The 14,741-nt window shown below is 41.4% G+C and overlaps 1 protein-coding gene across 3 annotated transcripts in view; it reads left to right on the forward strand.

Moving 5' to 3' along the window:
* Positions 1–8,481: 8,481 nt before the first annotated feature.
* MKX (mohawk homeobox) overlaps positions 8,482–14,741 on the forward strand; it is a 119,655-nt gene continuing 113,395 nt past the window's right edge. For all 3 annotated transcript variants that reach the window (XM_040434343.1, XM_040434345.1, XM_040434346.1), the window contains exons 1-2: positions 8,482–8,687; positions 14,356–14,606. In XM_040434343.1, the coding sequence (XP_040290277.1) occupies positions 8,625–8,687; positions 14,356–14,606 (314 nt within the window). In that variant the 5' untranslated portion in view covers positions 8,482–8,624. The remainder of the gene's footprint in view (positions 8,688–14,355; positions 14,607–14,741) is intronic.

A 14,741-nucleotide genomic window follows, 5' to 3' on the forward strand; every position in this document is an offset into this window, starting at 1 on the left:
AACGGAAGTACGGGACGAAACCCCACGGAGGCACTCCGTAGCGCTTCCGTAGGGTTCCGTTCCGTGGTTCCGTTCCGCACCATTCAGCATCTCCGGATTTGCGGACCCATTGAAGTGAATGGGTCCGCATCCGTGATGCGGAATGCCCACGGAACGGTGCCGTGTATTGCGGATCCGCAAAACAGCAACGGGGCGCACACGACCGTGGGAAAGAGGCCTAAGGGTAAGGCAACTTTCACGCTTGCGTCGTTGTTTTCCGGTATTGAGATACGGAAGAGGATCTCAAAACGGACAAAAAAAAACGTTTCCGTTTAGTCCTCCTGCATTCGGAATGGAAAGAGATCTGTTTAGGATGCATCAGGATGTCTTATGTTCCAGCAGCATTCCGTTTTGGGACCGGACACAAAACCGCTGCAAGCTGCGGTTTTGTGTCCGGTCATAAAAATGAAAAAAAAAACAAAAAAAAAAACACAGATCCGTCACTGAAAACAATGTAAGGCCTAGTTCACACGAACGTATGGCTTTTATAGTTTTTTGCGGTTCGTTTTTCACGGATCCGTTGTTCCGTTTTTTGTTTCCGTTGTGTTTCCGTATGTGTTCCGTTTTTTTTTGCGGACCCATTGACTTGAATGGAGCCACGGAACGTGATTTGCGGGCAATAATAGGACATGTTCTATCTTTCAACGGAACGGAAATACGGAAACGGAATGCTTACGGAACACATTAAGTTTTTAATGCGGAACCATTGAAATGAATGGTTCCGTATACGGACCGTATACGGAACACAAAAAAACGTTTGTGTGAACTAGGCCTAAGTCAATGGTGACGGATCCGTTTTTTTTAGGAGCCTAAAAAACGGATCCGTCAACCATTGAGATTCAATGTATTTAGTGATGGATCCGTTTTTTTCAGTTTTGATTTCACACAACCGCATCCTAACGGAATGGATGCATCCTGATGTGTAAAATCTAAACAGATCCGTTTCATTCCGGTAATAGGATCCTCTGCCCGATCTCAATGTCGTGATTAACAACGCAAGTGTGAAAGTAGCCTAAGTCAACATGGGAGGGAATTGCTGAAGATTTCCCCCTCGGGTCTACACAGGTAAAACCCTGAGTGGGTTACGGTAATAGGGCCAGCTCATGAAATTTTACAAATGTCGTCTACATGCTGTAGAATTTTTAAGCGCGAAAGCTGACATGCGTTCAAAGATTTTGAAATCCGAACCATGTCAGTGTCTGCAGATTTCACCCTTTGCAACACATAGAGTGAAATCTGCAGCATATCTCCTTGTGATGGATTCGCCACGGAATTGCATGAACATCCACAGAGGATCAATTCCATCCTTTGTGGGATTTTACCATCCAGCAGTAACAGCCATTAAAGGTGTTCTCCGGGCTACGGATATTGACGATCTATCCCCAGGATAGGTCTTTAATATCAGATCGGTGAGGGGGGTCACCCCGATGATAAGCTGTTTCAGGCTGCAGTGGTGCCGGACCCTACACGGCATACAGAATCCTCTGATTCCGTCCATAAACGGTTAGCATCTGGTGTACCGTAGCTCAGCTCCCATTCATTGAATCCCAAGACCACTACACATCGTACAGAGACGTCTGTCTCCATCTGACAGCCCAAAACAGTTAATTGGGGGGGGGGGGGGGGGGGGTTCTGGGTCATCAATATCTGTAACCCACAGAACCCCATTACATTTATTAGCTCAGTCCCTTACATGCAGTTTAAAAGAAAGCAGAAAAAGTGTTTAGGCCGGATTCACACTGCCGGCAGAGCCTTCCGGCATAGAATAGTGGGAATCGCACAGACACGGTGGTATTTGTCCGCTCGATTCTCTGCATCTTTGCTGGGTTTTGGCCGGATCACAACCGAACCCAATTATAGTTAATGGGGCCAGACGGCATTTCGGCAGCATCCGGTAGTAATGGATCCGGCAGGCTATATACAGGCTAAGGCTACTTTCAGATTAGCGGCAGGGGACTCCGACAGGCTGTTCCGGCGGGTGAACAGCCTGTCGGATCCGTCCTGCCGCTAGTTCACGTGTGCCCCCGGACTGCCGCTCTGTCCCCATTGACTATAATGGGGGCGGCGGCGGAGTTCCGTGCAGTACATTTAGTCCGGTAGCCTCTCGCCGTGCCGCTGCTGCCCCCATTATAGTCAATGGGGACGGAGCGGCAGTCCGGGGGCACACGTGAACTAGCGGCAGGACGGATCCGACAGGCTGTTCACCCGCCGGAACAGCCTGCCGGAGTCCCCTGCTGCTAGTGTGAAAGTAGCCGAAATGCAGTGTCAGTAATTAGTATAATTTATAGTAGTATCAGCCATAGTCATACATTAATATTGCATAAAGTAAATATATATATAGTCATTAGGTCAGTAGTATGGAGTAGTACCGTAGACTACTATAGACAGACTACATACAGAGTGTGAGTAATCTATAGTAGTATCCGACACATACATTAGTATTGTATACTAGGTGCGTACACTGTCAGTAGTAGTACCAGGCACAGTCATATACATTAATATTGTATACTAGGTGCGTACACTGTCAGTAGTAGTACCAGGCACAGTCATATACATTAGTATTGTATACTAGGTGTGTACACTGTCAGTAGTAGTAGTAGTAGTACCAGGCACAGTCATATACATTAGTATAGTATACTAGGTGTGTACACTGTCAGTAGTAGTACCAGGCACAGTCATATACATTAGTATTGTATACTAGGTGTGTACACTGTCAGTAGTAGTACCAGGCACAGTCATGTACATTAGTATTGTATACTAGATGTGTACACTGTCAGTAGTAGTACCAGGCACAGTCATATACATTAGTATTGTATACTAGGTGTGTACACTGTCAGTAGTAGTAGTAGTAGTACCAGGCACAGTCATATACATTAGTATTGTATACTAGATGTGTACACTGTCAGTAGTAGTAGTAGTAGTACCAGGCACAGTCATATACATTAGTATTGTATACTAGATGTGTACACTGTCAGTAGTAGTACCAGGCACAGTCATATACATTAGTATAGTATACTAGGTGTGTACACTGTCAGTAGTAGTACCAGGCACAGTCATATACATTAGTATTGTATACTAGATGTGTACACTGTCAGTAGTAGTACCAGGCACAGTCATATACATTAGTATTGTATACTAGGTGTGTACACTGTCAGTAGTAGTAGTAGTAGTACCAGGCACAGTCATATACATTAGTATAGTATACTAGGTGTGTACACTGTCAGTAGTAGTACCAGGCACAGTCATATACATTAGTATTGTATACTAGGTGTGTACACTGTCAGTAGTAGTACCAGGCACAGTCATGTACATTAGTATTGTATACTAGGTGTGTACACTGTCAGCAGTAGTACCAGCACAGTCATATACATTAGTATAGTATACTAGGTATGTACACTGTCAGTAGTAGTACCAGGCACAGTCATATACATTAGTATTGTATACTAGGTGTGTACACTGTCAGTAGTAGTACCAGGCACAGTCATGTACATTAGTATTGTATACTAGGTGTGTACACTGTCAGCAGTAGTACCAGGCACAGTCATGTGCATTAGTATCGTATACTAGGTGTGTACACTGTCAGTAGTAGTACCAGGCACAGTCATATACATTAGTATTGTATACTAGGTGTGTACACTGTCAGTAGTAGTACCAGGCACAGTCATGTACATTAGTATAGTATACTAGGTGCGTACACTGTCAGTAGTAGTACCAGGCACAGTCATATACATTAGTATTGTATACTAGGTGTGTACACTGTCAGTAGTAGTACCAGGCACAGTCATATACATTAGTATTGTATACTAGGTGTGTACACTGTCAGTAGTAGTACCAGGCACAGTCATATACATTAGTATTGTATACTGGGTTTGCACACTGTCAGTAGTAGTACCAGGCACAATCATATACATTAGTATTGTATACTAGGTGTGTATACTGTCAGTAGTAGTACCAGGCACAGTCATATACATTAGTATTGTATACTAGGTGCGTACACTGTCAGTAGTAGTACCAGGCACAGTCATATACATTAGTATTGTTTACTAGGTGTGTACACTGTCAGTAGTAGTACCAGGCACAGTCATGTACATTAGTATAGTATACTAGGTGTGTACACTGTCAGTAGTAGTACCAGGCACAGTCATATACATTAGTATTGTATACTAGGTGCGTACACTGTCAGTAGTAGTACCAGGCACAGTCATATACATTAGTATTGTTTACTAGGTGTGTACACTGTCAGTAGTAGTACCAGGCACAGTCATATACATTAGTATTGTATACTAGGTGTGTACACTGTCAGTAGTAGTACCAGGCACAGTCATATACATTAGTATTGTATACTAGGTGTGTACACTGTCAGTAGTAGTACCAGCACAGTCATATACATTAGTATAGTATACTAGATGTGTACACTGTCAGTAGTAGTACCAGGCACAGTCATGTACATTAGTATTGTATACTAGGTGTGTACATTGTCAGTAGTAGTACCAGGCACAGTCATGTACATTAGTATTGTATACTAGATGTGTACACTGTCAGTAGTAGTACCAGGCACAGTCATGTACATTAGTATTGTATACTAAATGTGTACACTGTCAGTAGTAGTACCAGGCACAGTCATGTACATTAGTATTGTATACTAGATGTGTACACTGTCAGTAGTAGTACCAGGCACAGTCATATACATTAGTATTGTATACTAGGTGTGTACACTATCAGTAGTAGTACCAGGCACAGCCATATACATTAGTATTGTATACTAGGTGTGTACACTGTCAGTAGTAGTACCAGGCACAGTCATGTACATTAGAATTGCATACTAGATGTGTACACTGTCAGTAGTAGTACCAGGCACAGTCATGTACATTAGTATTGTATACTAGATGTGTACACTGTCAGTAGAAGTACCAGCACAGTCATATACATTAGTATTGTATACTAGGTGTGTACACTGTCAGTAGTAGTACCAGTCACAGTCATGTACATTAGTATAGTATACTAGATGTGTACACTGTCAGTAGTAGTACCAGCACAGTCATATACATTAGTATTGTATACTAGGTGTGTACACTGTCAGTAGTAGTAGTACCAGGCACAGTCATGTACATTAGTATTGTATACTAGATGTGTACACTGTCAGTAGTAGTACCAGGCACAGTCATGTACATTAGTATTGTATACTAGGTGTGTACACTGTCAGTAGTAGTACCAGGCACAGTCATGTACATTAGTATTGTATACTAGATGTGTACACTGTCAGTAGTAGTACCAGGCACAGTCATGTACATTAGTATTGGATACTAGATGTGTACACTGTCAGTTGTAGTACCAGGCACAGTCATATACATTAGTATTGTATACTAGGTGTGTACACTGTCAGTAGTAGTACCAGGCACAGTCATCTACATTAGTATTGTATACTAGATGTGTACACTGTCAGTAGTAGTACCAGGCACAGTCATGTACATTAGTATTGTATACTAGGTGTGTACACTATCAGTAGTAGTACCAGGCACAGTCATGTACATTAGTATTGTATACTAGATGTGTACACTGTCAGTAGTAGTACCAGGCACAGTCATGTACATTAGTATTGTATACTAGATGTGTACACTGTCAGTAGTAGTACCAGGCACAGTCATGTACATTAGTATTGTATACTAGATGTGTACACTGTCAGTAGTAGTACCAGGCACAGTCATATACATTAGTATTGTATACTAGGTGTGTACACTATCAGTAGCAGTACCAGGCACAGTCATATACATTAGTATTGTATACTAGGTGTGTACACTGTCAGTAGTAGTACCAGCACAGTCATGTACATTAGTATAGTATACTAGGTGTGTACACTGTCAGTAGTAGTACCAGCACAGTCATGTACATTAGTATAGTATACTAGGTGCGTACACTGTCAGTAGTAGTACCAGGCACAGTCATATACATTAGTATTGTATACTAGGTGTGTACACTGTCAGTAGTAGTACCAGCACAGTCATGTACATTAGTATAGTATACTAGGTGTGTACACTGTCAGTAGTAGTACCAGGCACAGTCATGTACATTAGTATTGTATACTAGGTGTGTACACTGTCAGTAGTAGTACCAGGCACAGTCATATACATTAGTATTGTATACTAGGTGTGTACACTGTCAGTAGTAGTACCAGCACAGTCATGTACATTAGTATAGTATACTAGGTGCGTACACTGTCAGTAGTAGTACCAGGCACAGTCATGTACATTAGTATTGTATACTAGGTGTGTACACTGTCAGTAGTAGTACCAGGCACAGTCATGTACATTAGTATTGTATACTAGGTGTGTACACTGTCAGTAGTAGTACCAGGCACAGTCATATACATTAGTATTGTATACTAGGTGTGTACACTGTCAGTAGTAGTACCAGCACAGTCATGTACATTAGTATTGTATACTAGGTACGTACACTGTCATTAGTAGTACCAGCCACAGTCATGTACATTAGTATTGTATACTAGGTGTGTACACTGTCAGTAGTAGTACTAGGCACAGTCATGTACATTAGTATTGTATACTAGGTGTGTACACTATCAGTAGTAGTACCAGGCACAGTCATGTACATTAGTATTGTATACTAGGTGTGTACACTATCAGTAGTAGTAGTAGTAGTACCAGGCACAGTCATGTACATTAGTATTGTATACTAGGTGTGTACACTGTCAGTAGTAGTACCAGCACAGTCATGTACATTAGTATAGTATACTAGGTGTGTACACTGTCAGTAGTAGTACCAGCACAGTCATGTACATTAGTATTGTATACTAGGTGTGTACACTGTCAGTAGTAGTAGTACCAGGCACAGTCATATACATTAGTATTGTATACTAGGTGCGTACACTGTCAGTAGTAGTAGTACCAGGCACAGTCATGTACATTAGTATTGTATACTAGGTGTGTACACTGTCAGTAGTAGTACCAGGCACAGTCATGTACATTAGTATTGTATACTAGGTGTGTACACTATCAGTAGTAGTACCAGGCACAGTCATGTACATTAGTCTTGTATACTAGGTGTGTACACTGTCAGTAGTAGTACCAGCACAGTCATGTACATTAGTATAGTATACTAGGTGTGTACACTGTCAGTAGTAGTACCAGGCACAGTCATGTACATTAGTATTGTATACTAGGTGTGTACACTGTCAGTAGTAGTAGTACCAGGCACAGTCATATACATTAGTATTGTATACTAGGTGCGTACACTGTCAGTAGTAGTAGTACCAGGCACAGTCATGTACATTAGTATTGTATACTAGGTGTGTACACTGTCAGTAGTAGTACCAGCACAGTCATATACATTAGTATTGTATACTAGGTGTGTACACTGTCAGTAGTAGTACCAGGTACAGTCATGTACATTAGTATTGTATACTAGGTGTGTACACTGTCAGTAGTAGTACCAGGCACAGTTATGTACATTAGTATAGTATACTAGGTGTGTACACTGTCAGTAGCAGTAGTACCAGGCACAGTCATGTACATTAGTATTGTATACTAGGTGAGTACACTGTCAGTAGTAGTACCAGGCACAGTAATATACATTAGTATTGTATACTAGGTGTGTACACTGTCAGTAGTAGTACCAGGTACAGTCATGTACATTAGTATTGTATACTAGGTGTGTACACTGTCAGTAGTAGTACCAGGCACAGTCATATACATTAGTATTGTATACTAGGTGAGTACACTGTCAGTAGTAGTACCAGGTACAGTCATGTACATTAGTATTGTATACTAGGTGTGTACACTGTCAGTAGTAGTACCAGGTACAGTCATGTACATTAGTATTGTATACTAGGTGTGTACACTGTCAGTAGTAGTACCAGGCACAGTTATGTACATTAGTATAGTATACTAGGTGTGTACACTGTCAGTAGCAGTAGTACCAGGCACAGTCATGTACATTAGTATTGTATACTAGGTGAGTACACTGTCAGTAGTAGTACCAGGTACAGTCATGTACATTAGTATTGTATACTAGGTGTGTACACTGTCAGTAGTAGTACCAGGCACAGTTATGTACATTAGTATAGTATACTAGGTGTGTACACTGTCAGTAGCAGTAGTACCAGGCACAGTCATGTACATTAGTATTGTATACTAGGTGAGTACACTGTCAGTAGTAGTACCAGGTACAGTTACACACTGTGGTAGTAGTGCAGTTGGTGTATTTCGGGGCTGCACCACTATCCTGTGCCCAGAACCAGCGAGGTCTGCAGTGAATAGGAGCGAGTAACAGAACACATCCCCTCCTCTGCCTCCTCCCCCGCCGCCGCCGCCCCGGACCCTGTATTCCAGCAGCACTGGATGTTCACGGTCTGCGCTGCGCAGCTGGATAACATGGGCCGCTTGGTGTATGCGCAGTGCAGGGCTGGCAGCCTCCGGCTTAGTAAATAGGATAGAGCAGAGGCTGCCGCGGTTCGTGTGGTTAGAGCTGAGGACAGGACGGCGCGGAGACATGTGCGGCTCACCCCGGGGATGGAGCTCTAGCCTGGCGCTAAACCTGGCGCCCACCGAGGACTAAACCTGACACCGCGACCAATGATACTGCTGCCGGTCCCAGATACTTCTGTACCCGCGAAGCAGAACCGGAGCCGTGAGCAGGTAATGTCCGAGTGTCATCCGTGTGTGTGATCCATTCATAGTACGGACAGCAGGGCCGGCTTATTACTCTATCATCTATCTATTATCTAATCATCTCATATCTATATATTTATCTGTCTAATCTCATATCTGTCTATATTTCTATCTATTAATTAACTATCTAATATCTATCTACCTATATCTTTTTTTTATTATCTCTCTATCTATCTTACATCTCTCTCTCTCTCTCTCTCTGTCTCTCTCTCTCTTTCCATAGGTTTTCCCTCTATTTAGATGATGTTTGCTCTCAGATATTGGCCTCCGACACATAATATACTATTATATTCATATATCTTTATATTTTAGGGCGCTCACACAGACACATTGTAATGACTTATTACATGACTCTGTTTTTGTATTACTTATGACATATTCTGCAGTCAGTGTATTTGCTGACATCAGTCCTTGTCCCCTGAAGAGCTTACAATCTAATCCATGGATACCCATACAGTGCGGATAGCCGAGCTGAGTTGTACTACAGTTGTACAGGCTGCAGTCATTCAGCTGTAATATGGATGCATAACTCACGTTTATCTTCATCCTTTTCTATAAGCAGAATCTGTCAGATATCCATTAGCTGATATTAAACTAAACGTGATGTCATGCTGAGATATGTAGTTCACCACGGCCCTTCTAACCTGCAGACTATAATATCTATATAACATTTACTTGTCATTTGTAGAAGTGACGTGTTACATGTATTAGGAGGCATGCAGTAAGTCATGTGAGGAGAGATATTTGGCAAAGACAAGGAGGTCTGATCCGTTTTATGTGTCCGCTGTGTGTCTCTATTAACATTCGGGGCAGGGTATAAAGCAGAATAGGACAGATGTAGCAGTGCTGAGTGTGTCCCTTCATTATTTGGGGCTGCACGGTTTACGGTCAGTTCAGATAACGGATGTAGAATTTGAAAACATTGTGACATCATGGTCAGCTGTGCCAATGACAAACTCGGCTCCACTACATCCCTAGTGTACATGAGGCATTCCCAATAGCTTGTAAGAAGGATGGGTGAATGTAGCTGGGTAGTGCCGGTAGGTTTGGTCGCCCATTGGTGTAGAGTAGGACGGGTACGTCTTGATATTATTGTAGTGTACAGTAGAACAGTGGAGGGGATTCAGACAGCAGCTCAGGTTTTATGGAGAACAGACAAATAACGTCTGAATTACATCCCTGCAAATATTTGGAGTGGCCGCCCTTTCATGTTGCTCCACTTCAATCTAAACACAGTAAAACCGCACTGAGATCCGGGGGCTGAGGCTGCAGCAGGTTGTGGATGGTAGTGGATGAAGGAAGGTCACTGTGATGGATCAGGGCATGTTACACTGGAAATACTGTTATGCTCTTCCCAGGCGGTGGAAGGATCAAAGGCAGCGCAGGCTCATCTGGAGTGTAGGAACCCCATCTACAGGCGGCCATGGCGCTGAGCCTTCCACCAACCAGGGGTGGGGTGGGGGTTCTGCAGCTTTTACATTAATAATGTACCTAGTAGTGGTAGGAGTAGTAGTAGGATTAGTACTACTAGTAGTAGTAGAAATAGTCGTAGTAGTAGTAATATATGGAGTAGCAGTAGTAGTAGGATTAGTACTAGTAGGAGTAGTAGGTGGAGTAGCAGCAGTAGTAGTAGGATTAGTACTACTAGTAGTAGTAGTAATAGTCGTAGTAGTAGTAGGAGGATTAGTACTAGTAGGAGTAGTAGTAGTCGGTGGAGTAGCAGTAGTAGTAGTAGGAGGAGGATTAGTACTAGTAGGAGTAGTAGTAGTAATAGTCATAGTAGTATTAGAAGGTGGAGTAGCAGTAGTAGTAGTAGCAGTAAAAGCAGAAGTAGTAGTAGTAGCAGCAGTAGTAATAGTAGGAGTAGCAGTATTAGTAGTAATAGTAGGAGTAGAAGTGGTAGGAGTAGTAGTAATAGTAGGAGTAGCAGTAGTTGTAGTAATAGTAGGAGTAGTTGTAGTAATAGTTGAAGTAGTAGTAGTATTAGTAGCAGTAGGAGTAGTAATAGTTGGAGTAGTTGGAGTAATAGTAGGAGCAGTATTAGTAGTAATAACAGGAGTGGCAGTATTAGTACTAATAGTAGGAGTAGCAGTACTAGTAGTTCAAAATGGTATATATTCATAGAATATGTTCTAGTCAATTATTAGGTATCCAAAATCTCTGTGCTCTGCTACAGCATATGTTGGTGGCACACAAGTAATGTGTAAAACAATGTGTAATAATACACAAAACACAAAAAAAACTGCTAACACTACTACCGGTAGTACTAGCAGAAGCAGTAAAGGGGATATCAGTGGAGAAAGGGGGTTACACACTTTAAAACAAATTCTAAATATTCATAGAATATGTTCTAGTGAATTATTACATATCCAAAACCTCTGTGCTCTGCTGCAGAACATGTCAGCGGCATAGAAATAATGCTACTAATACGCAATATATATCGTAATACTTATACACCTGATCCATAGTCACGGATTACTGTGTGTGTATAGACATATATTACACACAGAGATATTACATACACTCATGCCTATATATACTTCTATATTTACAGAGGTTCATATGCACATTTCTATATATAATATACAAAGTTCAGTTTATAAATAAATATATATATTTACACGTATGTACATGTAGGAACAGATATACGTATGCACACCTACAGTATATGTGACATAATATCTACCACCCTGGCACGGTCTGATACTTGTGCACATAGGTGACCTGGTTTTGTGACCACTAGACTTGGAGCTCTCGTTGTGTGGATCTCCCACCTTCTGTTGGCTGATTGTACCGCGCTGCGGCAGATGTTGGCTCCACACAAATATCAGACTTGATTATCATTTTTTTCCATATGTTTATGTATCAGAATGATGTAGTATATTTTTTAGTAATGTGATGGTGATATTATATGGGTAATACATTAGAGTAGAGGCAGTGTTATACATACTGCGCATATATGAAAGGACAAGCATCGATAGGGACAATTCCCGTGTAGAACAGGGGCGTGCACCTCCCAGGGGACAGGTGACCAGTGCGCATGGGAATAATTGTCGGCAGCTACGGTCATTTCTATTGATTTCTATGCAAGGTCTTATTGTTTGGCCATCAGAACAAAATAATCGGCCCCGGGAAGTTGTCCGCTCTCGGTTTAGAAGATTACATCCATCTCTTTGGAGTCCTCTTACATTACCGACCTCATGTTACAGGTGTGTGGTATATGGATCCTATTATATAGATATTATGTGCAGCTGTCTGTAAGCACCTACCATAATATAATATAGGGGTGAAGGATTATGTGTGTCCGGTGCGCCTGGAAATTTACTGAAGGATCCGAACGTTTTGTGTTGATTTCCACTGACGTCTATTGAAAATAAATCAGATTTAACTTCCAATAAATTTGTAACAAATAATCAAATGATAATAATAATGACAATAATAATGATAACAAAGTATTTGGAAGTATTTGTACTCGGTTCTGAAAATGATCTCTGAATATTTGATCTCCAACACATTTTCCAGGTATAATGTTATACATTAAATTCGTGCAAGGTTTTTATGTAAAAAACAAAATACATATTGAGCAGTTGTATGTATGTTATATTCCAAGACTTTTTTTTTTTTAACATAAGCGGTATTTTATACTAACACCTTCCTGTTCGGGAGCATTTAAATAATCAGTACTGTGCTATACTATAGAGATGGAGCAGAGCTGAGTGTGTTGTTTAACTCTTTGGGGCAGAAGTTTTTGGGCAATGTATGTTATGCAGTAGATATACCCGCAGTCCTATGTAAAAGCATAGGTAAGACGTTGTGACAGTATGATGAATACCAAAGGACATTGTAGCCCCCTTGGCTGTAATTTTGATACTTGTCGGAATTTTAGGGAAGGGTCTGTGGTTAATTAGGGAGAATTAGATCCTATGGATAGAGGGCAGGAGGTTGACTGTTCATCTTTTTCAAACCTCTTAAATACCGAATTCACTAATTTATTAATGGGGGGGGGGGGAGCAAATTAGAAACATAGAAACATAGAATGTGTCGGCAGATAAGAACCATCTAATCTGCCCAAAATTGAGTAGAAAAAAATGATATAGCTTCAGCCAGTTTTCTTGGATGTGCACCGCGCGTTTCTTCCGTTTACTGTGGGTCCTCTGTGCCACATTACAGTCATTGGACGACAGGCTCTGATATAAATAGTGCATTCCTAATCATGGATGGTTGAATTTTACTAGTCTTTTCACAGCAACGCCTTGTATTTGCGAATGGACCTCAATTTACGAAATACCCAGACAAATCCCAAACTGACAACTTGTTCCAGACGGGATAAGCCGCCTTCTCCCTTCTGTTCATTATCTTATCCTTGCCTTACGTTCTCCATGGTTTTGATTAATTTAATGGCCCTCCACCTTCCATCATCACCTGTTTCTGAATAATGAGCTGGCGGGGAACCTTTGGACTAGAGAGGAGGTAGACGGTGGAAGAAGAGAGTCCATGAATCTGTCTGGTCACCCTGCTTATAGATCTTTCTGTTAGTTTTTTAATGGCAAGAATTGCGCAGTCTACAACGATATTGCAGTCAAAAATACCAGAACCTCCGGTAACGTCCATGGGGTCTGTAATTGCCCATTTGGAATTGTCTCTGTTAAACAGATGTCAAGATGCTAACGTGAAAAGAACCTAAGGCTGTACATACGTACTGTATAAGTCTAATGTCTGCCGAACCCATCTGAGACCGGCCAACCATCTAACGCGTCTTAGAATTTCTGTAGAAGTTCATTCAAAATATGTGAAAAAAGAAGTGGACATATTGAGCTTTAGCGTGCACATGTTCTCAAGGAAGGTTAACTGTGGTATTCCCCTCCCTCTATTGAGAACACATGAAAACTTGGTCTAACATATTGTTTGGGAAGATCAGGAGGAATAGCTCTCAGCTGCCGGCGGTTCTGAAGGTGCATGGACACCTTAACGATATGACTGTATGATCACTTGAGTTGACTAAAGTGAAGGAGTAGCACCATCACTGACCTTGAGGCATCTTTCTCATCTGTAAAGGGTCAATACACCTTTTGGTCCACCAGCAGGACCTGATAGCTCTTGCTAGCTTCTTGTGAACATGATCTTTGGAAGGTTCTATATGTGATATCAAGTCCAACCCATGGTCACAAGAGCTGATTATTACTAGGTATTAGACTAGGCCGTCCATTCGGCTCCAAATTAGGATTTCTGTGGCCGGTCTGTGCTTTATAGCTCAAAAATTCTACCATTGCAGGGATTAAGAAGAATCAAAGAGGAAGCCAATATTGGAATACAGCTATATAATACAACAACGTGTCTCATCTAACACCATAAAATGTGACAATGACCCATTATGCAATACATTCAGCTCTGTTGTATATGTGTTAAAGATGAAATACAGAGATGCAGACATCTGTCTACTAGATATTACACCATAATGATGAACAATCAGCCACAAGGAATCTTTAGAACCGCTGGTTACTCCACTAAGAAGATCTTTATGGGGGGAAAGCTATAATTTGGAGAAAGTTAGGAATGTTGGAGAAAGTCCTTGTCCCTGCTGTGTTTCATTATCCTGTAAGAGAACTGATCGATGAATGTTTTTTTTTTCTTGTAGGAACCGATTCTTCTACACTACAGAACCTCATTTTCTATAGGAGCCAAGAGAGAAGCTCCAAGACTTTCTACCATGAACACCATCATGTTTAATAAGCTCAGTGGTCAGGTCCTGTTTGAGGACGCCACAAGTGACCGCGAGAGGGTAGTACGGCCCTATGTAGTAGGAATGGAGAGCCCCAATCCTGATCTAGGCCTTCAAGACAGCGTCTCAGTAAAGGACAATGCCGGCATTAGACATCGGCGCCCTGGGTAAGATCATTTACATGTGTTACATTACATTATTCGCATTTATATCGAACCAAAATATGATGTTTTTGTGTAATAATTGTTTTTATTGGTTACTTGTTTTCCTTCTTGGGACTTTATCTAAAGCCAAGTAAAGTC

The sequence above is a fragment of the Bufo bufo genome, chromosome 5 (genome assembly GCF_905171765.1).
Source record: "Bufo bufo chromosome 5, aBufBuf1.1, whole genome shotgun sequence".
Classification (NCBI taxonomy): Eukaryota; Metazoa; Chordata; class Amphibia; order Anura; family Bufonidae; genus Bufo; species Bufo bufo.